This window comes from Hylaeus volcanicus, chromosome 3 (genome assembly GCF_026283585.1).
Source record: "Hylaeus volcanicus isolate JK05 chromosome 3, UHH_iyHylVolc1.0_haploid, whole genome shotgun sequence".
Taxonomy (NCBI): domain Eukaryota; kingdom Metazoa; phylum Arthropoda; class Insecta; order Hymenoptera; family Colletidae; genus Hylaeus; species Hylaeus volcanicus.
Window position 1 is genome coordinate 2,489,035 of NC_071978.1, and position 24,637 is coordinate 2,513,671.

The following is a 24,637-nucleotide window of genomic DNA, read 5'->3' on the forward strand; positions in this document are numbered from 1 at the left end:
TCTAATATATACAAAATTCATTGTCGGTATTTATATTGTTAAATGGCACCATCTAGTGTTCGAAAAAGGAGAATTATTTCTCGACAAACTTGAGCGTGTTCCCTCCCGAATCATCACAAATAAATCCTTGCAATTTATTTATATTGCCGAGAGAACGTTATAATCGTTGGCATTTCCTGAACGAAGGAAAATAAGCGCGATAATCGGTTGGAAACGATGGTGATGTCTCGCGTAGGACCGGTTTCCACGGTCGCATGCGACTTTCTTTCTCCTTGAACTTGAAAAATCGCCTTTCCATTTCGTATCGGCGGCGGGATGAAAGCGTGCTCGCATCATCCTCGGATGCTGGTCGACGACGTCGACGAGCAGAGGGAGAAAGGACACGTGACGCGTTCACCTGCACCCGCAGGACCGAGCAGATGAACCGAGCAACGTGCACGAGGACAGTCGCGGCGAAACAAGCGGGTGAGATAGAGAGAGAGTTCGAAAGTAGGCCCCCGTCGTTCAGTCAGTAGTCAACTGTGTTCGCAGACGATCGGTTGCCGTAATGGTAAGTTCTCCAAGTGACTCCACCGATGTCAAAGTTATGGGTTTCGTTTCTTCGTTGGTCTCGAAAACCGAAGCCGTGACCGCTGAACCGATTCCCGAAGGGATCGATTAAACTCGCCAGTCGATTTTCGCGCGTGGACATGTGTGACAGGAATTACCTAGTGAATTCGTATCGCGAGGAAATGAGAAAGTTGCTTCTTGTCGCTGGTGAATAACCTGCCACGAAACGCGCTTGTCTTCATTGTTACGTGTGCTGGATGGAAAGAAAAGTCGTTGGTGATCTAGGTGGGCCGATCTAGCCCTTTCCGAGGATTTGGTTCTGTGAGCTGGTAGATGCTCCCGAGCAAGTTTGAAACGAAGACTAAGAGGGATCGAGATAAGTTGTTGAATGTGCTTCGAGACACAAATTTATAGGGGTTTGCTTCGAACTTACGGTCATTTTTCAATTCTTTGATTATGGAAGAAGGAGAACGTAGCTTGCTTGTAATGCTAATGCTAATTTTCATTTTTATCAAAATTCGTCGATTGACGCAATTAGAATTTCAATTAAGATTGTAGATTCGCCGGGTCTTACAGCGACCATGAAAAAGGTCACGTCGAAGACGAAAGTGACTTTCGTTTTCGAGGATCGTTATCGTGGATCGTTTACCGTGACCAATTTCGTGGACGTCGTTTACTATGACGATTACGTGCAATAGTTTCCTCCTTACGCGGAACGCTACGAAATCACGACTAGCGGACGAAAGCTTTATTCCTGTTTTCTCCTAATAAAACTTTATCGACGAAGACAAAGCATCGAGGAACCACTGTCATGGCTTTTCATGGTTCTCGTTACAAGCCAGCCGGAAAATAGTGGCTATTTCGCTAAACAGGAGCATAAATTTGAGTAGAATTGAGTAGAAAGTCCCCTCGAATCAGCCTGAAAGCGAAGAGAAAATAGAAAGAGGAAGAATGCAATGTTGCATTGGTAGGAGTATCAGTCTTAATTGGTCTATTAACGTAAATTGAAAGAGTGTTGTCTTAATCAGCGATGGCAATTATAAAAATGAACTATTTACAATGATTTATTATTATAAAATACAGTGAAGGAAATACACATTTCCTCGCATGTAACGAACGATGTTATTTTATTTTTATTTCACTATTATTACAAACGTCAAGGAATCGAACTGCAATCACAGTCGAAAGTGTTCTAATATACCTTCCCAAGACTATGATTACGTTAAATACAACTTTCAATCGAAGTGGGAGGGGTTCGAATAGATAAAATACGTCGTAGAACATGTGTTACAAAATGCAGCCTCGATTGCAGTAATTTCCTTCAATAATTATTTCACGTCGGTGAAACGACAGGAAATCTCTCAGTTATCGCATCGTACGATTGAATCCATCTACCATCCATCCATGTGTTTCTATATAAAAATTCTTCGATGAGAATGTGCAACTACACTGCGATTAAAGCCGAAACTTTCAATTCAGATTTGATCGTTGGAAGAAGTAATAAAGAACGGCCCTGAGCGATGTTCGCGAGAGAAATCTGTCCTTTCGCTCATAAAATGCGTTTTCAGGATAGCGATACTAACAATAATTACGAGGTTTGCTCGACTGAGAGTGCGCAATAAATTTTAAACGCTGAGACGAGTATAAATTTTGTTACAGTAAATTTAAATCGGACCTATTACTTTCTAGTAAACGTTCCAATAGATTTTTAGAGGCCACTAGTGCCATCAATTCACACGATACGAAATCTTGACCAGTGACATAACTTTCCTAAAAATTCTGCCGATTAAATGCAAATACCACACAGGCACGTCCCCTCCACGTTGCTCGAGAGTAAAAGGGACATGAAATAAATACATAATAACGAAGAATCTGGGCTTTCTTGATCGGTCAAGGATATTTCGAGATACCGCTTCATGAATATGAAAGAGACCAGGAGTCGATTGGGAGCATTTATAAATGCTCGAAGAGATATAAACGCCTGCCTGCATAAAGCTGCGCATCTTACGCAAAGGCCGTGTCGATGTTCTGTCCTAAATCGATTCATCCTTCCAATGATCGTTCATCCGAGACGTTTTTTCTCTACAGTGAAAGAATCGTGTGTATTCTTACGAAAAAAACAAATTGCGAAAGATGTTTTAGAAACGATTTCATTTTTTACTGAAAGGCGATAGGTGAAGAACGAATGACGCAAACTTGAGCGAATCTAGGACAGATGTGTACAGTCATTTAGAAGATGATCTTAGGCTGTAAAGCGTTTGACATCCGTTATGTGTCAGCATGCGCGTGTTATTTCAAAATTTATAGCGCTTTCCAATAGGTTATCTCAGATTCAAGGGGGTCAGTAAAATTTCTATATTTATTTCTATATTTATCAAAGTGCTACTTGTGATTATCGAGTTCCTCAGTCGTCGAAGACATCTAAAACTCGTCCTTTACCGCAGCCTTAACGGTAGAAACTTAATTGACGCAACGATTGTCTGTACAGCTTGCGGTTTTCTGCCTGCTGTTGGTCCTCGGCCTAGGTCACTGCCGGGACAATGATCTTCCGTCCAAGTTCGAGATCGAGAGCTCGATCAACCGTACGATCGAGGAAGTCGAGCGACAGCTTCGCGTGGATCCCAGCCTGCCCCGTCTGACGAGGCACGAGATAGTCAGGATCCTCCAGAACATCACCGCGCAGGATTTGAAGTCCTTCATGGACAAGGAGAAGCTAGAGAAGGCCAGGAAGTTGTACCAGAGGGCACTCATGGTCGTCCTTCCCTACAACGCCGACGAATCGTCAGGGAGCTTGAACGATCTATACACGAAGCCTCCGATGACTCAGATGATCACCGATTTCCTAAAATCAGGGAACGATAAAGTCGAGGCTAATATAAACAACGATGACGCTTCTATACCATCGACTGACGAGAACTTGGTGTCCTACAAGACAACTCCAAGGGATCCTCACTCCACGAAGAGCAAGTACAAGAACCACCGGGAGACTTACTCGGAGGTGCGCACGAAGGTGCCTTTAAAGGAGACGCTGAAACTGGACTCTTCGCCAGTCAGGTTCACATTCAACCTGGAGAACCTCCAGAAGAACGCGCAGACGACCGAGGAAACGACGACGACCAGGCATCCTGTTTACAAGAATAACGGGAACGAGAAGTTGGAATTGGAGATCGTCTACAGCACCAGCGTTACCGACCAGCCTACCACGAAGGCGGTTTCCAAGGAGATCGCCATCGACTTGGAGAAGCACAAGACCAGCCAAAACGTGCTGTCGTCCAATCAGTGGCGTTACAACGCACCTCCCAGCGTCGCTCTGACACCGACTATGCCTTCCAAGTTCGACAAGGTGCCGTTTCTACCAACCGTTAACGCGGAACCCGACGATCGTCTGACCGCGTCCTCGTCTGAGAAGTCAGGGATGCCAGATAAAGACTCGAAGATCGCGGAAGCCTTGATCATGAGCACGCAACGACCTGCCTTGTACGTAACGCCCATGTCGACGGAGACATCCCCAAAGGTAAAGTACAGTTCAACTTACTCGATAAACTCTGGAGGATTCCGCGCAGCAACGACCACGACCTCGATGCCTATGAGACCAGAGGTGATGGACCTGTTGGCGTCGATAGGTCTCAAGCCAGACAACAGCAGCAACGTGGAGGACGTGTACAAGAAGAACAAGGACATCCATGAGAGCAAGTTTCAGATTCCAGACACGAACAGCGTGCTTCGCGCCACGGTTTCAGGGTTGACCTCTGTCGGAACTGATTCAGCGTCCATCACCAAGCAGAACACCTTCGAGAGTCCCGAATCTGAGATCAAGAAAGGCGTGGACAACCTCACGCCTGAGGTGCAGCTGTTGTTTCAGAGGTTCGGTCTCCAGACGTCGAATCTGGATCGTTCCACGACGACCACGCAGAGAACGACCATCAACCTGAACTCCTACACGAACTTCAAGCCTCTGCCCACGTCCAGCGTGAAGGACAAGGACATGAAGGAGTTCTTGGCTAAGTTTGGGTTAGGGATCAGCGACACCAGGAAGCAGAAGTCGATGAATCCGACGACGGAGGCTCCGTCGTTGATCGAAGCCGTGCCAGGGAACATGAGAGGCGTTCTGGAGAACATGGGTCTCATCTCTACCACTCGTAAAGCAGCGAGGACTACGCCGAAGACTCTCGAAGACATGGAATCCACGGATACGTCCAAGTTCCACGTGTTCAAGCCTCACGAAGTAGACGTGGACGACAAGGAACAGAGGAGCAAGATCAACGAGCTCCTAGACACGGTGAGGCAGGTTCAGGAGGGCAAGGCTGACATTCAGAAGGTCAGGAAGGCCGCCAAGGAGTTGCTGGAGTCGGCAAAAGTCCTGAAGGACGGGCCAGATCCTCTGAAGCTGGAGGAGATCCTTAGAACGTACAACGACGACGTCAGGAACGAGATAAAGAGGCAACAGGAGCCGGAGACGACCACTAAGACGACCACTGAGACGACCACTGAGACGACCACTGAAACGATCACGGAGACGACCACTGCCGCTGCCGAAGGGGACACCACGTTGACCTCGATGGCCGCGACTGGTATTAAGAAATTTTTGATATACGTTTTGGGCGGCTCGGAATTCTGGGTGCGAAGGATCATTCGAGGACTAACGAGACTTCGAAGCATGCTAACCAACACGTATAACAGGATCAGACGAGGACCTGGTTGAATTATTTTTTACTAATACGTGACGTCAAAGAGTTCAACCACGAGTCCTTGCATTTTTCATTTCCCGCGGCTGTGTGTGTCCATGATTCAATTGAAAGATGCTCTCTCTGCTATTAACTCGGACTCTTCTTCCATGTTTTGCTCTCGGTTTCTCTTCCATGTTGAATTTCACTTTCACGCGAAAGGAAACTGTCAGTTTTTCCATACCGAGGATCATCGCTGGGAAAGCATTAACGAAAAGCTTAGATCGACGTCGACACCGTGGTCTCTCACTTTCTCTAACCCCTTGTTCGTATCCATCGCTAATCGTGAGAATAACGCCACCATTCAAGGTTCTCCTCAGAGTTTCTACCCGTAACTAACACCCGAGTGAAAGTAATTAACGCGTCATGTTTACATTAGCGAAACTGTTACTCGTCGGTGTACTCCTGTTTCATTGTATAATATTCATGTCTATTCCCAACGTTACCTCACTGGAATTGTCATTTGATATTCGAATGCATGCGTTCGTTCACCTTTTGTACAGACGTGTCTCGTTTCAAGTTCGATCTCTTCCCTAACTAATCCTTTCTTTTTTTTCTTGTAAATGGAGGGTGAATTGGGCGTGTTCGTCTCTTGAAATAATTCCGAAATCGTCCTGTCAATGTTTACGAATTCTCGAAGGGTTAGAATGAGATTCAAAATGGGGTTCGTGATGAAACTTGCCAACAGAATCCACAGAAGCGACAGATTCTGGGAAGGCTGGCTCCGATCAGCCGAAATCGGCCTTGACGACGTCTGCTCCTGAAGTTTCCTCGAGTACCTCGAATTTGGCAGCGTTGGAGGAATCTTTCGGTGGAACGACCCGCGAACCCGACCCCGAGTTGCCTCCGAGAAGGAAGAGCGGTCTGTACTTCTTGGTGGACTGGAACAGTTTCCTCGAGGTCGGCGAGGAAGACAAGGAGAAGATCAACTTGAGGTTCCAGCCGAAAGTTGGGGACAGAAGTAGATTCCTATCAGTGACTGTACCTTAGAAGTTAAGGAGCTGTAGAGCGATAGGGTTGTATTAGGTGTCACAGTATTCGCGGAGTCTGGGAGCTGGAAATGGAGGCAACGATTTCTTATGACAATAATGACGACTCGTTGGAATTATAATTATTTTTATTTATAGCCAACCTCGATGCTGTAATTTATTTTAATCGGTAGTCGTAAGAGATATTTGAACTCTGCATTCGATTAATGGGAATCAAGGTATCGATGGACTTTGTTTTAATATTATAATTAGGAGGGGATTATTTAAGTGGAAAAATTGAAATTTGAGTTGACTCTAACCTTTACCGTCCACTGAAAAGATTCACTTTGTATATTACTAAGGCTTGCGTGACAGATCGCAGACAGATATACACGATCCAGGTATGTTTCCTGGACAGCTCGAGCGCGTTTAAAAAGCATTTAGGTCGACGATTCATCGACGAAACGTCGTCGGAGCTAATTACTGCGTCGCGTGGTGCCTGCAATAATTTATACTATACAGTTATTTATACTTGTTGTTTGTAATTGTTTTGTATAATATGTTGAACGAATAAAACGTTTTCTGTAAAGGAAACGGCGAATTAACATTGTCTGACCTACATACGTGTGAAAGTATATAATTAGCACGTACGTATGAAGCGGAAAAGTCGATCGATTGATATATCATCCGGGAAAGAAAGTCCGCGGATTGCGTATGAACTTATGGAAACATTTTCATTAGAGCATTTTTCAATTTTTCGGAATATACTTGAGAAATACAGCGTTCCAGGTTCGATCGATGTCTCTAAACCGGTGGAAACATAAATGATTACGATCAGTTTGAGAACCGTTATTCGGAATCTTACTATTCAATGTCAGTATCAAAATATTTTGCATGCGACGCTCGAGTATCACAGGCACGGTTTCGTCGCGATGCTGAGATGTCTTCGTCGGTTGGTAGTTCCACAATTTTCTTGTTCTTCCTCATTTTCGCGAGCGTTACAAAGTGCTGGGATCTCGATGAAGCTGAAAAGAAATTAGACCAACTCGTGGGTGGCAAATCGTTGAGGAGCCCACGTAATTCGAAGGATGTTTCGCCAATTTGGATGGACTACGAATTCAACACTGGAGCTGGGAATAGAGAAGGTGATTATCAACGTCCAATATAGTCTACGTAAAATTCCAGATACATATTGAATATCGTGAAGGGCGTTGTCGTACTCGATAAAGATTCTTTTTTTGATTTTCGATTTCAGAGTTAGTCGTGACCGACATTTCCGTCCACGAATACACGAATCTTCCAGAAACGGGGACGAATTGGCAATTCTTGGAGGTAAACGACACCGGTTACTTGGCCCGTACCGAAAGATCGATCCTCTGGCTCCACCAACTCGACTCAAACGGCGCTTTGACCGACGAACCGGCAATTTTGAACATCGGAGGTCTCATACTAGCGTTCAAAGTGATCGGTCTGAGCAGTTTTTCATTAATAGCTAACCCGGAAATTGACGTGGTGGTCGTTTTGTGCGTGGCGTCGGACACTGGGACGTCGCTACAATGGTACAGACTTGTCGATGGAAAGTTCTCCAATATTTTCTGGTCATGGCCCGTGCAGAAGCACGTGAAGGACATGGAGTTCGTCCAACAGGGAAATTTAAACAAACTGCTAATACTAGACGAGAACGAAATGCGTTTTGGGAAGCAATATTCGCATATCGACGTGTACGGTTTCAGCATCGACTTTTCCACCAGTGTCTTCCACCTGTGGTAATTAAGAATTTCATTTGAAAGTTTGATCCTTTATCAAATTTACGTGTCGATTGATTTTAGTTTTAATTTAGGCTCTGTCAGAGGATACCCGTGCCAAGAGTGTTCGATATTCGAGTGTGCCCAGCGTACGAAGGCCTCCTCTTCGCTCTTCAGGGTGTCAACGATGTCTTCTTGTACGAGTACAGAGACCCTGTAGTGGGTAATATCCTCCAAGTGATTAAATCGCTCGATCTGAAGAACTTTGTTTGCTTCGAGAGTGGTAATCTTCAATTTCTAGCGATATCAGGACCGGAAGCTGGCCTGTTTCACCTCATCGAGGGTGAATTTCAGTATAACACGGAGTCTGACTCGAGCTTTGGTAAACATTCGCTTTCAGGATGTTCAAATTTTGTCTTTAACTCGACGAAAGCTCGAATTTGATGTACCATCTCTTCTTTGCAGATGTTTCAGATATTTCTTGGGTGAAAAACATCAGATTGAACACGTACAGGGACGAATCGTTATTACTGATCCAGCTGCGAAACTACTCTGTGATCGCTTCAGGCTGGCAAGGAACAAGCTTTAAAAGAATACAGTTGCCCAGCAATATCCTCGACAAATTCGACCTGTCCACGGTTACTGTCATTCCCAAATTTGGATTCGTTCAGGGTAATCGGTTCGTGAAGTTCCATATCGATCTGCGGAATCTGAAACACCCGATTCAGCATACCACGGAGAGGCTGTTGACCCTCCAGACCTTGCTGAACGTGAGTTCTTCGCCCTTTAAAACGCGTTAAACCATGAACGCTCGATCTGAATAAAAAGTAGCTCGATAAGCAGGACTATTAACTTTTGAAAAAATTTGTAGGACACGCTGAACCGTCAAGAGAGGATTTTGGACGAGACAGAGGAGCGCCTCGACCAGAGTTACTTGAAGAATCCCATAGTCACAGGATTTTGGAAAATCCGCGAAGCGAACGTGACGAACGCGACCATAACCGACGATGTGATCTACAGTTCGGTGACCCTTGGATCCACCAACCTGACCGGAGAAGAATTGAGCTTCGACGTGGACAGTTACGCGAAAATATTGCAAGATTTGGAAAGGAAGCTCGATGAAATCGATGAGAGTTTAATGGACGCCTTGGACTCCAACTCAACGCAGTTGCACTTCGACTCCGATGTTGAAGTATTTGGAAATATCGACGTCACTGGCAACTTGAACGTCGAGGATCTGTCTGTGCAAATAATTAACGACGTCGATGTTCTGAATGATTTTCCATCTGGTAAAGGTAATGTGATCGAAGACAAGATGACGTTCTCGTTCATTGAAGCTCAAAATTTGACCATTTACGCACTGAATGGTGTCCCGGTGAAGAACATTCGCTTTGGCAATTTGAGAAAAGATTATAGCGAGGTGAATTTCTCGAGGATAAATCGAATGGAAGTCAAGGAACACCTTTTCGTCGAGTCGATTAATAACGTTAACTGGGAAACGTTAATGAGGAGCATCGTGTGGAAAGACAAACCCGCAGTGATTCCTGGTGACACCGTCATCGAAGGGGTAATACCATTATTATATATTATATGGCCCTCTGGCACAGACAGACGTATCGTCCTTTCTGTAAAAAATTGATTCATGCAATAATTTCAGGCGCTGATCGCCGATGATACATACTTAGATTTCCTAAACGATCTTCGGTATCCGTTCGACTACATCTTGCACAACTATATGGCTAACGTGAACGTAACAGGCTCGAAATCGTTTGATACCTTAGTCGTCGGACGTTTGGAAATCGTGAAAACCCTAAACGGCATTGACTTCGAGGATTTCATCATTTTAAACAAGGAGAACGTTCTGACCGAGGAAATCACTTTTGAAAAGTTGACAGTCGAAGGTTCCTGCCGCGTAAGTATTTGAAATTTTTAACAGAATTTCGGTAGACACGCTTGGAATTATGGAAAATTGCAGATCGATGGTGAAATCGAGGGGTTAGCCAAGAAAAAGATAAAACTGTTGAACGAAACCTCCGATGTTGAGGCAGACATCATTTTCACGGATATAACAGTTTTGGGAAATGTCACGTTTGATAAGTTGTTCGTGAACAAACGACCTTTGAATTTCGAGGATTTGTTATTAAAAACGGAAGAGAATGTCATGATCACGGGAACCAAAACGTTTCTGAGGGATGTTTGTATGACATCCAACGTTACCATTACGTCTGGTATCATCAACGGACATTTTATGAACGAATTCGTCACTTTGGACACGGATCAGGAACTGCCAAGTAACGATGCGATTTTTTAAACGCAAGAACAAGCAGAGTTGAATCTATACCTAACGATCAATTTTCAGATTTAATCAAAATATTAGCAGACGTCACTTTTGGAAACGTGACGTTTGGAGCCACGAGGAAGCTGGAGGCATTTTTCAGAGAGAACTCAAACTCGTCCACCAACTGTTTGGAAAAGATTATAGTGTTCAAGTCTCCAATCACCTTGGATGGATTGTCTTTTGACAGCTTAAACGCTAACGTCTCGCAAGAGGAGTTTGCTCGAAAATTGAACGAAACGTTCCAGAATATTCCTTTGGAAAACTTGACGACGGAAACGTTGGTAGCCGAGGAGATCATTCCTAGACTCGTAAACGGTGTCGATTTCAAAAAATTCATCGATCACTTGGATACTTCGAATATTATAAATGAGTACACCGTTGACAATCTGGAAACTGACCGATTGGATGTGAAATTCATCAATGGAATGTCTTTGGATGAAATCAATCTGTTGATGGACCGTCTGAATAAGCTTCTGACAGATCTTTCCAATGGAAATGTGACTCTGGAGACTCTTCGAGTCACAGGGAAGATCGACGCGAAGTCCATCAACGGACAAGTCCTGCAAGATTTGTACAATCCGGATGAAATGGGAACGATGATCTTCAAGGAAAACCTCTCCATCCAGAACTTGACCATTTTTGGATCGGCGAATGGATTCGATTTTCTGGAACGCGTTTCTGACACGGTGCTAAAAACCGATAGGAACATTGAGGTCACTGGACTCAAGATATTCAATACGGTTAATTGCTATCAGCTCGAAATGAATTCGATAAACGAGCATCCTGTGGAGAATCTACTCGATCCTTTTAAGGATCAGGTGCTCACGGGTCCTGTCGTTGTAAATGGTACTTGAGATGTTTTTAAGATGCGGAATCAAGGCTTATTTTTTGTAGAATATAAAGCTCAGACTTATTATAAATATTGCCGATGGAATTGATTCATAAAACGATGATTTAACTTTGTTCTTAAACTTCAAGGGTCAGTGACGGTTCTCAAGGAGTTCAAAACAACTGGAAATATCGGTAGCGTACCGTTCCGAGATCTGATGGGCAGATTCAAGTCTCTAGGGAATAATACCTTCGAAATTCACGGAGAAGTTCGTTTCTCGCCAAATCTAACCATAGAGAACCTCTTCGCGAATGAATTAATTCAGGGAATAGACTTGGACAGCTTCCTGAAGACAGTGGTGTTCACGAACGAGGACAACGTCACGATTTCTGGGACGAAAGTATTCGAAAACCTTGTCACATTCAACGACTCGTTCATCGTACAGGATAAATTGAACGATATAGATCTGAAGAAATTTTGGAAGAAGGCTGTCTTCGTTGACAAGCCCTTCTCCATTCGATCGAAAATTGTTTTCAAGGATGGAATGAAAATAGAGAAGGAACTCACAGTTAAGACAGACTTCGATCCGAAATCCATCATGGGAGTCGACATAAATGAGTTGAAACTCGATGTTCTGTACTTGAACAGGCCTACTTACATCAAAGGTAATGTAATTGTCTTCAGACTTCAGGTTTGTTTATTTTTAAATGATATTAAACATCTCTAGAAATTTCTGTACGAACCAATGAAGGAGAAATTATCTCTAAGTAACGGTAGAAACTTTCAGATACCATCACATTCGCCAACGTGAATTTCCAATCGGATATCGAAGTCTCGAAGTTCAACGACCTGGACATGAGACTGTTGATACCGCTGAAAACCGATCAAACGATACCAGTAGAGGTTCTTAAATGTCGCAACGTCACCGTCGAGAACATCAAAGTTTTAGGAAAAGTTAACGAAGAGGACTGGAAAACATTCCGAGAGAACACTCTCATGGTATACAGTCAGAACGGAGGTGTTTGGTGAAACTTGGCGAACCAGGGAATAGCACTTATGTCTTTTTCAGGTATTAGGAAACCAGAGCATAACGGGACACATCAATTTCCATGGACACGTTCACACGCGTCGTAATTTCAACGCGCATCTTCTCAATGGCATTGATCCAACGAGGATCATCTCTTTGAATTCCAAGAGCAACCTAACTGGTAAGATAACTATTATAGACAGCTGAAAAATAAACAAAATTCGCGATATAGAAATATTATAGAGCGTCTTAAAGACAAGTTGCATCTCTGTATACACAGCGAAAGTTCCAAGTACTAAAATTTTCAAACGGGAAAAAGAGAAGACATCGCGAAACATGTAAAACCTGTTTAGCAAAGTGAAGTCTATTTTATCGTTTACTTCACAAGGCGTCCACCTTTCAGGAAACTTCGTATTCGAGAAACCAGTCGTTATCAATCAAGGTTTCCGAGTCTTGGGTTACTTAAACGGCATAGATCTTAATCGATGGGAAGCAGTGGCTGTCACCACCAACAACTTCTTTCAGCAAATCATCTCTGGCAAGTGGACCGTGGTTGGTAACGTTCACTTTAAAAAGGGAGCTTCAGGAAGCGATTATTTGAACGGCACCAATCTCGTTCAGCTGTCACACTCTTTGGCCAAGAGTCATTTGGGAATGGACGGTCTGATGTCGGAAACGAATGTACGCGATCTAATAAGTGAGGATTATTCTGAGCATGCACTGAGCAAATGGGGATCAATTTCTTATTTTTAATTAGGAGAACTTGAACAGCGTTTGCGAGGACCTGAGTCATCTGAAGCACTACGCTGAGAATCAGGTTTACAAGTTCAGCTCGTTCGACTACATGCAGATCATCGAGTTCGGCAGCAGGATCGTTAGTCTTCACTACTTCGAATTGCACGATTTGGACTATTTGATGATAAGCTACGACACCTGTGAGATGCATATGTACTTGTTCACTGGAACGCAATTCGAGCTGGTCGTGAACGTGACCGATTTTGGAGTGGTCGATCAATGGAGTACGTTCAATCATAAACGGGCTGTGTATTTTATCACATCAGGAAACAATTCCTGTGGGAGAAGTTCCGTGAATCTGTGGAAACTCGAGAACGACGAGTTCACAGTAAGCTTTTATGTTCTGGTCGAGATTAAAAATTATTTCGTACCTTTATTCTCGTATTGTTTGTATTTTTTCAGCACGTTTTAAGCCTTGGAAAGAGGATAAATAACAGGAGCGTAGGACAGGACGCTTTTCTAATGTTGACAAGGGATAACGATGAGAAACAATTCCAAGAACGAGTGAACAAAGAATTGGAAAAAACTCTGTCGACACTCCCAGATGACCTGAAAGCCATTTTGCAGAATAATCAAGTACTGTTGAATAGTAGACACGCTTATAAATACAACGTGGATTTTTTGAACGGTTCGAGGGTTTGGGAACGTTCTAAGAATTCTGAGAATCTGAAATTTAGGGCAGGGGTATTCGAGAAGCAGATGTTTCTATACTTTAACGAGGAAGTTAGCAAGGATCGGATATTCGTGAGTTAACTCAAGAGAAATCCTCGATATAACTATCCAACTCTTCTTCTATCGAAAGATTAATTTTACCCCGATACACTCTGTAGATTTGCAACAATGGCGGGCCACAAACTAAGATCTTGCAAACGATAAAAGCTCACAGACCAACATCGTTCTCGATTCTCAATTTCCAAGGGTTGATCGAGACGTTGCTAGTCTTCGTCGAAAATGGAAAGGACCTTCGAATTTACGAATACAATGGTACTACAATTTTTTCAGAGTTTGAAAAGTTTATTATCAACGATAAAATGTAATAAAATATTGTCGTTTTTTTTTTATTCAGGGATCCAAGGCTTTGTATATAGATACAGCATAAGAATAAACATCGATAAACTAATCAGTTTCAAAGTTAGAAAGCATCCTAATTTGGCAAAACGATACTGCCTCGCCACGATTCATGCTAATCGACTAACAATTTTGGAAGCGAAGATGTATGGTGAAAAGTTAGATATGGGAACGTTAACGTGTTCGGGACGTTAAAATTTATTAAAAGATGATGGACATTAAAAATATTATCGAAATTCGAAACGTGTTTTCTATAAGTTATTTATTTAATTATTTATTATATTTGATTATACATGAAATCTTAAAACTAATTTGTGAACTAACACTGTATGCTTGCATGTAACTACTGTTAATATTTCGTTATTAATACTGTAGAGAAGGATTCTCTAATAAGTGCCACCCGATCGTTTCGCCGTGTAAAAGGCAATGATCTCTTCGTCGATTTCTGGGTCACCAGTTAAAGGAAGTGCGTTCTCAAAATCTTCATTACTTTTATCATAACCTACTTTTTCACTCGAGTCTTTGTTTCCAATTTCCAATCCTCTACTGGAAATACAGGATTGGTCTGGATAGTCAGTTGTAAAACTCGTCCTCCTTCCAGTCCTTTTATTTCTATTACTCTCCAGGTCGTCTTTGAATTGATAATCATTGCCTTTTGCCAAATGGACGTTACTAATTTCCCTCGAGTCACCCTCCATGTAGTCGTGTCCCTTCTCTAAAATTTTTAAATTCCGTACGTCAGAGTCTGCTTTAAATTTCTGCTCCCGAGACTCGTTTATCAAACTCGTGGATTCATTTCTAAATAATTCTTTGCTCGATGACTTCATATGAGTGTCGGGGACATTGAAGTGTAGAAGTCGCTGATAAAATGTGGCTGAAGAATCAGACTGAACGTTAGGATTGTTACTGTCTGTATCAATTTTGACATTCGTCCGAATCTTCTCCCTAGCGCTGACATTTTTTTTGGCGTAGAGTTGAAGGTCATCGCACTTCAATTGTTTCTTGTCAGTTCTACGCAGGTACTGTTGACTTATCTCTCGAGATTTATCGTTTATGTCCTCGATCATTTTATTCTCAGCTGGATCATTCAGAGTTAAATTGATAATGTTGCAAGGCAACAACTCTGGCATGGTTGATCTATTTGTTGAGAATCGGTCGAAAGACATGACACTGACGTGGCTAGTATTTTCACTTTCTTCACAATTGGCTCTGTTTTGATCAGCTCTCCTCTGACATTGATCCACCTGATCCACGTTCTTTGAATGTTTGGGTTTTCGCCTCAGTTTTTTTAAAGGAACGCGATTTAATACTGAAATTTCTTTTTCAGTATCGAAAACAGTAGGTAATATGTTATCCACAATAGTTTCATCGATCCTCGTTATACTCTTTGGAAGGCTTGCATCTAACATAGTTCTCGTTGTTTCAATTGACAGCTGGGGCATTTGACATTTGATATTACATGGTTCCCCGCTTGCGTTGCTCTGTATATTTAATTTAATTTCATCGAAGTCTTCATTTTGAGATCTCGGCTCTTTTACAGGTTTTAAACAAGGATCGTCCCTAGTTGGCTTCGCTAAAAAGTTAATGGAACAGTAATTAAGTAAACAACAATAGCGAAAGAAAACATTATTAAATCTATTACAGTGATCTTCTTTCCTGTGCTGTTCCCCCTTTTTCTTCTTCAGCAGATCGATTAATAATGCTATTAACAGTTCAGGAAGCTATAATACGAATAGAAGAGTCATCGAAAAAGTGAAGTATAACAGGTAGGATACAAATTTCCTTGTCCCTTTGAATGACCATGTCCTTGTAGTGCTCCAGTTTCTTTAAGCAACTGTTTGGATCCCTGCTCAACTCGAAAATCCTTCTGAAGCTTTCGAAGCAATACTCCGTCTTCTTAGGATTATAATCCCAGCTAATTGTTACGTTTGATTCTAAGAAGTTCCTGATCTGACGGTCCAGCTTTCGTTTATCATCCGCGGTGAGTTCCTGGGAACTCTGCGCAAATCAATAAACGATTTTGAAAGTTCGCGTTAAATTGTAGGTACGATAAAATTTACAGTCTGCTCTGTGATGGCTTCAATTTGTTGCTTGAGCCTCTCGTTCTCCAGTTTCAGCAAGGCGTTCTCGCTTTGCATGCTTGTTTCCAGGATCAGCTTCACGTCGTTTCTTATCAAGGCGACCCTTTGCGCGAATTTGCAGGTGGACACTGTCTCCTGGTGATCGTGAAATGAATACGATTAGATAGACAGCCTGGAAACTCTACAATGAAAAGAACAATAGTCTAAGGGGAGGAACTATTAAAACAGATATGATTTCTCTACGTTGTCCTTTATCGAACATCTTTCGTACATCTATATTGGAAGATCCAACGCTGACAGTAGCCAGCATGGTGGTCATGCAGTTTCCTCCCAGACTGTCCCTCAAGATCGACGTCAAGCATGAATTCCTGCAGGAGTGCAAAACATTTGATAAAAAGACGAGAAGCGACAGCTTCACGGTCGACTAATGATTGGATATTTTTGTCTCTTATCGCGTTCCGCTTTCTAATAAGAAAATCACGAAATTCTGTACGTTCGTTAGCTGAAAAGAAAAATACACGCGGATTCGGTCTCGTACTCCAGATAGCAATAAATCCGGATTCGGCCTTACATATCCGAAGGCAAAGAGGATAAATTTGAATAGATCATTTGTGAGATCTGAATGATCTGTGATAGACCCGTCGACCAGTCGATTCAGCACCTGTAGGGTATGTGACCCGCGCTGTCCTGACCCAGACACACTATGACTTGCTCCAAGTAATGTAGGCTCAGGTTAATGTGCTTCGCCTCGTTCAGAGTGACGCCGCTTATCGAGCACTTGTAGACGCGTTCGGACCTATGGAAATCGCACGTTGAAGAATCGTGTACCGTTAGAAAATTTGTCATCGCGAAAGTGGGTCGACGTGTGATGCAACGACAACGAGCATGCTCGATGAATGCGGGATGCTGGTGTATGTTTGTCAACAAATTAATATTCTGACCGACAGGGGAGCATCGTTTCGACGAAACTTTGCACGAATGTCCGTTAGAAGAACTTCTTATATCTCAACCATACGTTTAATTTAATCAGTGTAAACAGTTGGGATCGGACGCCTGACGAAGGCTAGACGTTAGAGCGATCTCTACAGCGGCCTATCCTTGATTAGGTGCCCAGTCGAGCCTGCTGTCTTTGTATCCTCGGTCGATACGAGACGGTCGAGAATATACTAACCCCGCTAGATCCACCAGGTGCACTTTCGCTCGCGTGTACTGCTCAGCACCGAACTCCTTCTTCGAGACCACGATGGTAAAGATGCAGTGCGATCTCGATGACTGGGGGTTCATCGGTGTTTCGGTGGTAATTCTGCAAATACGCACCTCGAAATAGAAACTGGTCTCAAATCTCGATCACAAAAAAATCAATTCACAAGTTTCTCGTACCACTATACATTGCACAGTATATATTATTTTCTTTAGCTACAGCAACGCCAACGATATTCAAATTATCTCACCGATAGTGGTCGCCTATCAGCAGCAGTTCGTACGCATCCTCCAAGCTTGCGACACTGTGGAAGGTCAGATTCCTCAAGTGCAGCTTCCCGTTCTCGTCTTCCTGCATGGTGACTCGCCTGAAACGTGCGGTTAGATCGTTAGCGTTTTTTTTTTTTTTTTTGTCTTTTATTCAATCGAAGGAACTAAAACGGCGGATCGAGGAAAAGCATCGATCGCCTGGGAGTCGCATGTAACAGGTGCGATCGGAAAGTTAGCTCATTACGTAAAACGTATTGCTTACGAGTGGTTGATCGATCGAACTTCCGCTGTCACCGGTAACTGGGAAATTGTTGATTAATTGACTTTTCGCCAGGAAAAATACTCTCTACCAAACGTGGCGACTGCTGGTATTTATCGAATAGTTTCGGCCAGCGTTAGGTAATGGAACGAACGAGTGGATAAGATGATAAAATAGTAGATACGGTATTTTATTGTCAATCGATGCGGTATTTGTCCCGGTGGAACGTCGATTATTGGGCTATCTATCTCCAGCATCGCATGCTCTATGCAAACACCGTTTTCACTTTCAAACTTGTCCCCGTCATGCATAAACAATTTTGCTTATCCTTACGATACATTCCTACGATTCAAGTATCCGTATCTTGGTATTAGATGGAAATAGTCATCGTTGAATAATAGATGTCTAAAATTTGCACGAGCAAAACGTGGTTGATAAACGATACCACTGTGCGAGGTAGTTGAAATGCAGATTCTCTTGATTTTAGTTGCATATATTCAATTACGGCATAGTAAATTTAGAAAATAATGGTAGAACAACCGGTTGAACAAAAAAATATAATAACTCATTTCAGACATCGATTACCTCGTCCGTGATTTTCTTGGTTCTTGCATAATTTGACCATTCGAATTCCTCGATAGCGAGCGATAATTAGAAAAGTAATCACTCGAGGCAATAACGAAGTAATCACTGTCCGATGTTAGAGGGAACGCCGCGAGAAACGAGGAAGGAATAAAGGTGACGAGGTTGCACCTTACGCTCGCTGTTGCTCCATATTTGAAACTGATCGGAATCACGGCTGATCGGCTCCCAAACAGGAGTTTCCCTTAAACGGGGAGGTGAGGGGGGTCTGGTTTTTACGAAATCCTCGGGTATCCGCGTCCGCGCGACTAGAGGGGCCGCCATTTACGTCACGAGAACTTACGGTAAATCTTCCAATCTCGTAACCGCGAACTCTCGTTGCCTTCGATCCAACAGGTCGTAGCCGTTCTCGTTGTAAATCTCCATAAAAGCCACCTCGACGGTGTACACGTTTTCCGGTCTCTGCGCGGAGATTTAAGGCCGTATAGAGATCTCTGCTGGTACCGCGTCGCGCAATCCAACCTTTTGAATAACGTCGAACAAGTATTGCATGCTCCTAGGTATGATGCCACGGTCAGCGTGGTTCCTCTGGTTGCCGATTATCGAGTACGTTTTCCCGCTGGCCGTCTGCGGAATTCACAGTTTCAGTGCCACTCGAGAATCGCTTCCGTCTAGGCTTTGTGGCAAGATTGAGCGAAGATACAGGTTCTGGGGTTGTTTGGAGCTTAGTTGGAGGCGTGGGTGTAGTTAGGGACTGAGGATCAGTGGTGTGTGTGAAAGGAAACTAGGTATTGTACGGCCCGAGAGGAAACAATGTGTAATCATGGTGATTGGCCGATACAAACAATAAAATACAGAGGCTGTTGACTCTACTGTATGATTTCTACGTTCCAGAAGGGGTAGACGTCTCCATGGCTCCCTAACCCAGTTTGTCATCGATGCCCAGCGTATCGATTGATCTTGCTTACCTGTCCATAGGCGAAAATGGTGCCGTTGTAACCATCTAGGGCACTGCAATGAACGAAGCTGAACTATAAAAGAACGATCAGAGAGTAGTCGTGGTTCGTATCAATTAACGAACGATACGGTTCCTTTTACCTTTCCACTACCGGTCGCGCGACGTTGTCGAACACGTCCTCCTGCGTCGTGGATTCCTCGAATATTCGGAAGAAACTGAAAGTTTCGAGTGTCTCGTAAATCGTGGCGTGAAAATACTTGCGAGTTGCATGTTTCAATAGAAATTCACGAGAAATTCCAGGACTCCGCGCGATTGTCGGGACAGTCCTTCGACTTTTGCGTAGGAGAAGCAAGAAACAAGACGTCCTCCTCGACATTTTTCTTGGGACGGTGATACACTTGGTATTCCTTTGATTAAACGTTGAAAATGCGAGACTGTTCTTAGCATTGTGTATTATAAAACAGAGGTCGTACCACTGCATTTTTCCGATTCTTTTCAGGCAATAATCTGGCGTAAACCTTGATCGCATTCTTCACCATTTCGTTCGTATAACCTTTCCGTTCGTATAACCTTTCCGTTCGATGTATGGAGAACGCTTCCGCGTTTAATCGATAACAGCCAATCGATTATCGCCGTTACTGCGGCGAGTGAAACGCGGTCTATCGATGAACGGGACTGTTGGTCTGGGTGACATGACATGTTTATTTATTTTGTCTTTATTAATTTATGATATTTTTCAGACAGTTTCGTCGTTTAAAAGAGAACCCAGTGGTTCGCCTTTAATAATTTTCATGCTGGCTTAGTTTCTATAATGTTCTGAAAAACTTTCCATTGTTACAGGAAAAGCTTCTTAGAATCGTCGAACAAGCGCTAGGACTCTAGGAGGACAAAAGGAGGAACAATAGAAAGGGAGAACGGTCCTCATCCTCCCCGTGGACATCTCGATATCTCGCGCAGCGCTGCGCTCGCTTCGATTGATCGATCCACCCTCCGCGAGAGGAGGAAGAGGAGACGGCGGAGTGCGAGAGGTCGCGGTCGCCTAGGCGACGACGTCGTCGTCGCGACGTCGGCGCAGTGCGTCGCCGCGTTGGGAGAGCCGCACCGGGTCGTCGGTCTACCCGATGGTAGGCCAGTGTCCCGACTTTTCTCGGCTTTCGCGTTGTTACTCGTGCCACCGCCGCGGTTCTCGACGTCACCCCGACGCCGTCGTCGTCGTCGCACGCTAGCGTCGACGAAATCACGCAGAGCCCTTCAGGCTCACCAGGCTTCGCAGGTTTCCCTCCAACTCCAATCGATGCTCGTCACTCGTCGTCGGTTTGATCGTTCGTCGTCGCTGGTGGCGATCATCATGGAGCCTTTCAACCCTGACCAGTGAATCGGTGAACTTTTGAATCGATCACCGCGTGTTCTCAACCCCTAAGGTCGATCAACGTCGTCCTATCAACGCCACTGCCAGTAATCTCAACAATCTGGAAAGATCTCGCAAGACTCGAAGAAGACGTCGTTGGGTGATCGGACCAACCCTTGGAGTTGACTCTCGACTTCGTAGGGTGACAAGTGCAACCCCTGCAGTTGAAGGTTGGCACGTCGAAGCAACAGTTCCCGCTGGAGGCGTCTGGCGTTTGGTAGACGACATGCCCGCCAACGTTGAGGCCACCGCCGCGTGAGAAGCTGCCGGGACATGTGCCTTTTGGTCTTCTATTGATCGCCGCGTCCCGACGCGGCCAGCGGATCCTGACGTTTCGGGATCGCGGACTACGGGAGACTCGGTAAGCTTCTGGCGTTTTACGGGAATGCTTTAGATCTCGATGTAGAGTAAGCTTGTAGGGAATATCGGAAGGAGAGTGCCCCGACGCGATTCGCGTGGCTGCCATATTGAAAATGTTTGTATTCCCATTAAGTAGGTGTACTTTGGATGACATTCTAGCTCGGTGGTTAATGGAAGAACACGTTCGACGCTGGTCCGTTTGATGGGCATGATTGTACATGAGTATTTGTGCATCTTAGGGGTGGGAGTAGTGTCTACTAACTCAAACAAGCTGGAGTAGTGTTGTAATATATATTAACGATAGATTTCCACACGAGTTCTATGACATCCAGGTCGAACAATAGCAAACAGGAGGTTGATCATGTTACAGTAGTTTGTTATTACGCTAAATATTTGTTGTGCATGAAATTTGAGAGTAGAACCCCTCAGGCATCGGGAGCAATCTGGGTCACTTGCCTCTTAGAGTCCTTCGCATCCGTTTAGAGGTCCTTAGTATATCAAAGCAAACTCTTTTTGCGTAATAAGCGAGGAACTGTATCGCACATTTTGTCCCAGATCTGTTAATTGAGCTCATTAGCATGATACAGCAGATCCTGCTTTAAACGCACCATTATTAATCGTTCGAATAGTCGTCAATTACTCGCTAGTTTATTTATTCACAATTGACTCCAATAGACTATTCAAACGTCTAATGACACCATAAACTTTATCGATGAGTCTTTTCTCTGTCAGTATCCGTAACTAATATTTCAAAACCACGAACTAATTATGAAAGTACCACAATTTCTTCGTTATCTCAATCGTGTAAATTAGAAACCTTTATTATTATATTACATTTACCCAACGTCTGATAAACCTTGCTGATTATTACAACGCCGTCTCCGTATAGGCAGATATTCGTTGGTTTATCTAAAGCTCCGTCGATCAATACAATCGTTACACACCCTACGAGGAGATTGTTCGCGGTTCGTGCTAAGATTACTCCTGTCAGATGAGAGTTTCGCACAATCTTGCATACCTCATGATTCAATTGCTCAATTAAGGTGGTAATAAATCTGGCTCGTGTTCTCTCTGCAATAAACGCGATTAGGTAATCGGGGAGTATACAGTATAGAGTAAGAGATGTTCGAGTCATCCCGTCTTATTGCTCCGTGTAAATCAGAGACATTAACATATTCTCGACAGTCCCGGATCGCGATCGAGCAAAGATCAACCGGGGATTCGATGAACAGCAGAGGTACGCGGAATTTGAGAGGTCAAACGTCTGGACATTACCAGTAGAGGGGATCGCGATTCCATGCAGCTAATATACTGGCAACCGAATAACTGGAATTACGTAACGAAGACTGACGGTCTCTCGGTTCGTAGCTGCAACAAATGTTCCAGTCCAGTCGTTGCGAAACAATTAGGCATCTTGAAGTTTCAGGATCAGGGTCGTTAAGACCACTTGCTCTCCACGATGATCGTCAAATATAGAGACACGTGCATTATCTCAATGTACCGCTCCTTGGCATTCTCAGAAGTGTGACAATGAGTATTGTCTTGGAAAATATATCGTTAGTCAACGAAATTACGTATTAATGGCTTCAAAAGTGTTTGTAACGTATTCGTGCGTGTGTTTCTATACTCGCTCGGAAAAATGAAATGCAAATATTCTTTAAGACTTCTATTTTACGAGTGTCCAATATTTTTGAACACTTACGCTTGTTAATAAGAATCTCGCAGATGACACGTCGATGACGTGGGTGACTGTAAAAGTTATACGAAGAAGAGAGTAGGGAATTCGTGTCAGCGACTTTAAGAAGACGAATTGACATTGATGTCGCGAAGTAATGTCGCATACGATTATGGTCAGCGGGATTTATTCGTATATTATTGCGTTGTAAAGTTCCTCGCTTGTTAATTATATTGTAACTCGATAACATCGTTTTCCTATTACGACGCTATATTTAATAATTGATTAAACGAAAGGTGATCGTCGGTGCATTTCTAATTAAAGAATGTTTAACAGGGAAGGATGGGTTTACATGTTTTTTGTCCATCGTGCTGTACCGCCAAAGCAGGTCATTCATGAATGACTGCGTCTAGTTTGTGCCTATGGTTGATCATTAGTATTTGATCCGCAAGAAAAATGAACGGGGCGATGTACGCGCGCGTTTGAATCTCGATATCGCCGCGAATACAAATCGGAACGGTGCTTCGAGTTCAGGTTAACCGGAGAAAGTCGTAAATTTAGAACTCCGACCGATGGGAGAGTAGGGTGATTTAAACTGACGCTTAGCGAGGCCAGTGCCGACATCCGAGCAACGATTATAGTCGTTACATCAATCAGCTCGAACGAATGAACGTATAATCCTGGTAATCGCGTACGCGGATCGAGGAGCTTCCCATTCGAGTTTCTGGACGTCGTACGAGAGGAATCCCAGAAGGTGTTTTATACATTTCCTAGGTTGCATGCGGACAGATCTAGATCCCTCTTTAAGAGCCGGTTAATGCGACCGCGAATCGCCGCGAAGGCTATACCACTGCTCGCGGAAACCTCGTTACGTTTAATTCGTCACGCGTAATTAGGAACGGAGCAAAAGTCACGTGAATCGACCGAGACCGCGAGCAACTATTTCGATAGAAATCGTTCGAGTTAGACACCGTGAATCGGTGAAAAACTGACTCATTTCCTTGATCGATGAAGTCACGAACGCAATGAACATTCCGTCGTTCTCGTTAGATTTTTAGGTTAAATAGATTTTGTTTCGAAAAGAACATTTTTTCGTGAGAATCTCCTAATTCAAGTATTTTAGAGACGACAGCACCTTTCAGGAGCACCTCGTATGCGTTAATGATAATGATTCGAGCGACGCGATGCAAGGAGGAGTTTTCGGGACGAGTAGCCGGATATGATAAGGAAATTCCTGTCGACGCTTTCTCTATTCTTCGACAACTTTCGGCTTGAGTGGTGATTTACGTTTTCATCGCTGGGAAACTAATAGAACCACGCGATTAACCCTATCGCGTTTGTACTTTTATTGAGAGATATCGCTAAGCGTGTGTGATATTGGCGTCGACGGGATACGCTATAGTCGAGTAGCAATTTTCATTAACGCGTTACACGAGACTTCCATTGTGTATTTTCTGTCGAACAAGCGTATTCGTTTACTGCTTTCTTTTAAATTGCGTACCAGCGAGGTACACGACTTAATCGGATTGTTGCTCGTAAAAATGATTATGTTGTCCGGCGTACCTCTTCTGGGATATCTTTCAAACGTGAATACGCACGTTGGCTGGAATCTGGTTTGATATTTCGTGCGTCGAATATAGTTATTAATCTTCGGTCGTTTCGCACGAAAAAGAGCGAGCTATTCAGGATCAGCGATTCATGTTCGGCGGAAAGGTTAAATTCTCCTGAAGGTTTTCACATTTCCATTGCTCAACAAGTTACCAGGCACACGCAGAACTCGGGTTAGGTCTTCGAGTATCTA

At 43.6% G+C, this 24,637-nt stretch overlaps 4 protein-coding genes across 4 annotated transcripts in view; 3 read left to right on the forward strand and 1 right to left on the reverse strand.

Annotated features, from left to right (window-relative positions):
• Positions 1-196: 196 nt before the first annotated feature.
• Positions 197-6,835, forward strand: LOC128873239 (uncharacterized). The gene is made up of 3 exons (XM_054116643.1): positions 197-550; positions 3,038-5,120; positions 5,962-6,835. Exons 1-3 carry the CDS (start codon positions 548-550, stop codon positions 6,261-6,263), a joined length of 2,388 nt encoding a protein of 795 aa, XP_053972618.1. The 5' UTR covers positions 197-547; the 3' UTR covers positions 6,264-6,835.
• A 280-nt stretch (positions 6,836-7,115) lies between these two features.
• On the forward strand, positions 7,116-14,447 carry LOC128873789 (uncharacterized). The gene is made up of 16 exons (XM_054117635.1): positions 7,116-7,386; positions 7,497-8,007; positions 8,082-8,368; positions 8,452-8,756; positions 8,858-9,553; positions 9,644-9,898; positions 9,962-10,277; positions 10,346-11,170; positions 11,303-11,818; positions 11,941-12,152; positions 12,223-12,361; positions 12,584-12,861; positions 12,938-13,303; positions 13,378-13,719; positions 13,806-13,959; positions 14,042-14,447. The coding sequence occupies exons 1-16, from the start codon at positions 7,182-7,184 to the stop codon at positions 14,236-14,238; spliced, it is 5,604 nt and encodes a 1,867-aa protein (XP_053973610.1). The 5' UTR covers positions 7,116-7,181; the 3' UTR covers positions 14,239-14,447.
• Positions 14,408-19,932, reverse strand: LOC128873478 (kinesin-like protein KIF6). Its single transcript, XM_054117084.1, has 13 exons — positions 19,867-19,932; positions 19,682-19,800; positions 19,534-19,608; positions 19,404-19,446; positions 18,958-19,062; positions 18,779-18,897; positions 17,576-17,692; positions 17,296-17,427; positions 16,786-16,920; positions 16,396-16,492; positions 16,104-16,259; positions 15,819-16,041; positions 14,408-15,745 (listed from the first exon to the last, which is right to left on the reverse strand). Exons 1-13 carry the CDS (start codon positions 19,930-19,932, stop codon positions 14,430-14,432), a joined length of 2,703 nt encoding a protein of 900 aa, XP_053973059.1. The 3' UTR covers positions 14,408-14,429.
• Positions 19,933-20,497: 565 nt separating this feature from the next.
• The window catches only part of LOC128873683 (disheveled-associated activator of morphogenesis 1), a 60,933-nt gene continuing 56,793 nt past the window's right edge, over positions 20,498-24,637 (forward strand). Inside the window, exon 1 of the mRNA XM_054117411.1 lies at positions 20,498-21,162. The gene's annotated coding sequence lies outside the window, so the exon portion shown is untranslated. The remainder of the gene's footprint in view (positions 21,163-24,637) is intronic.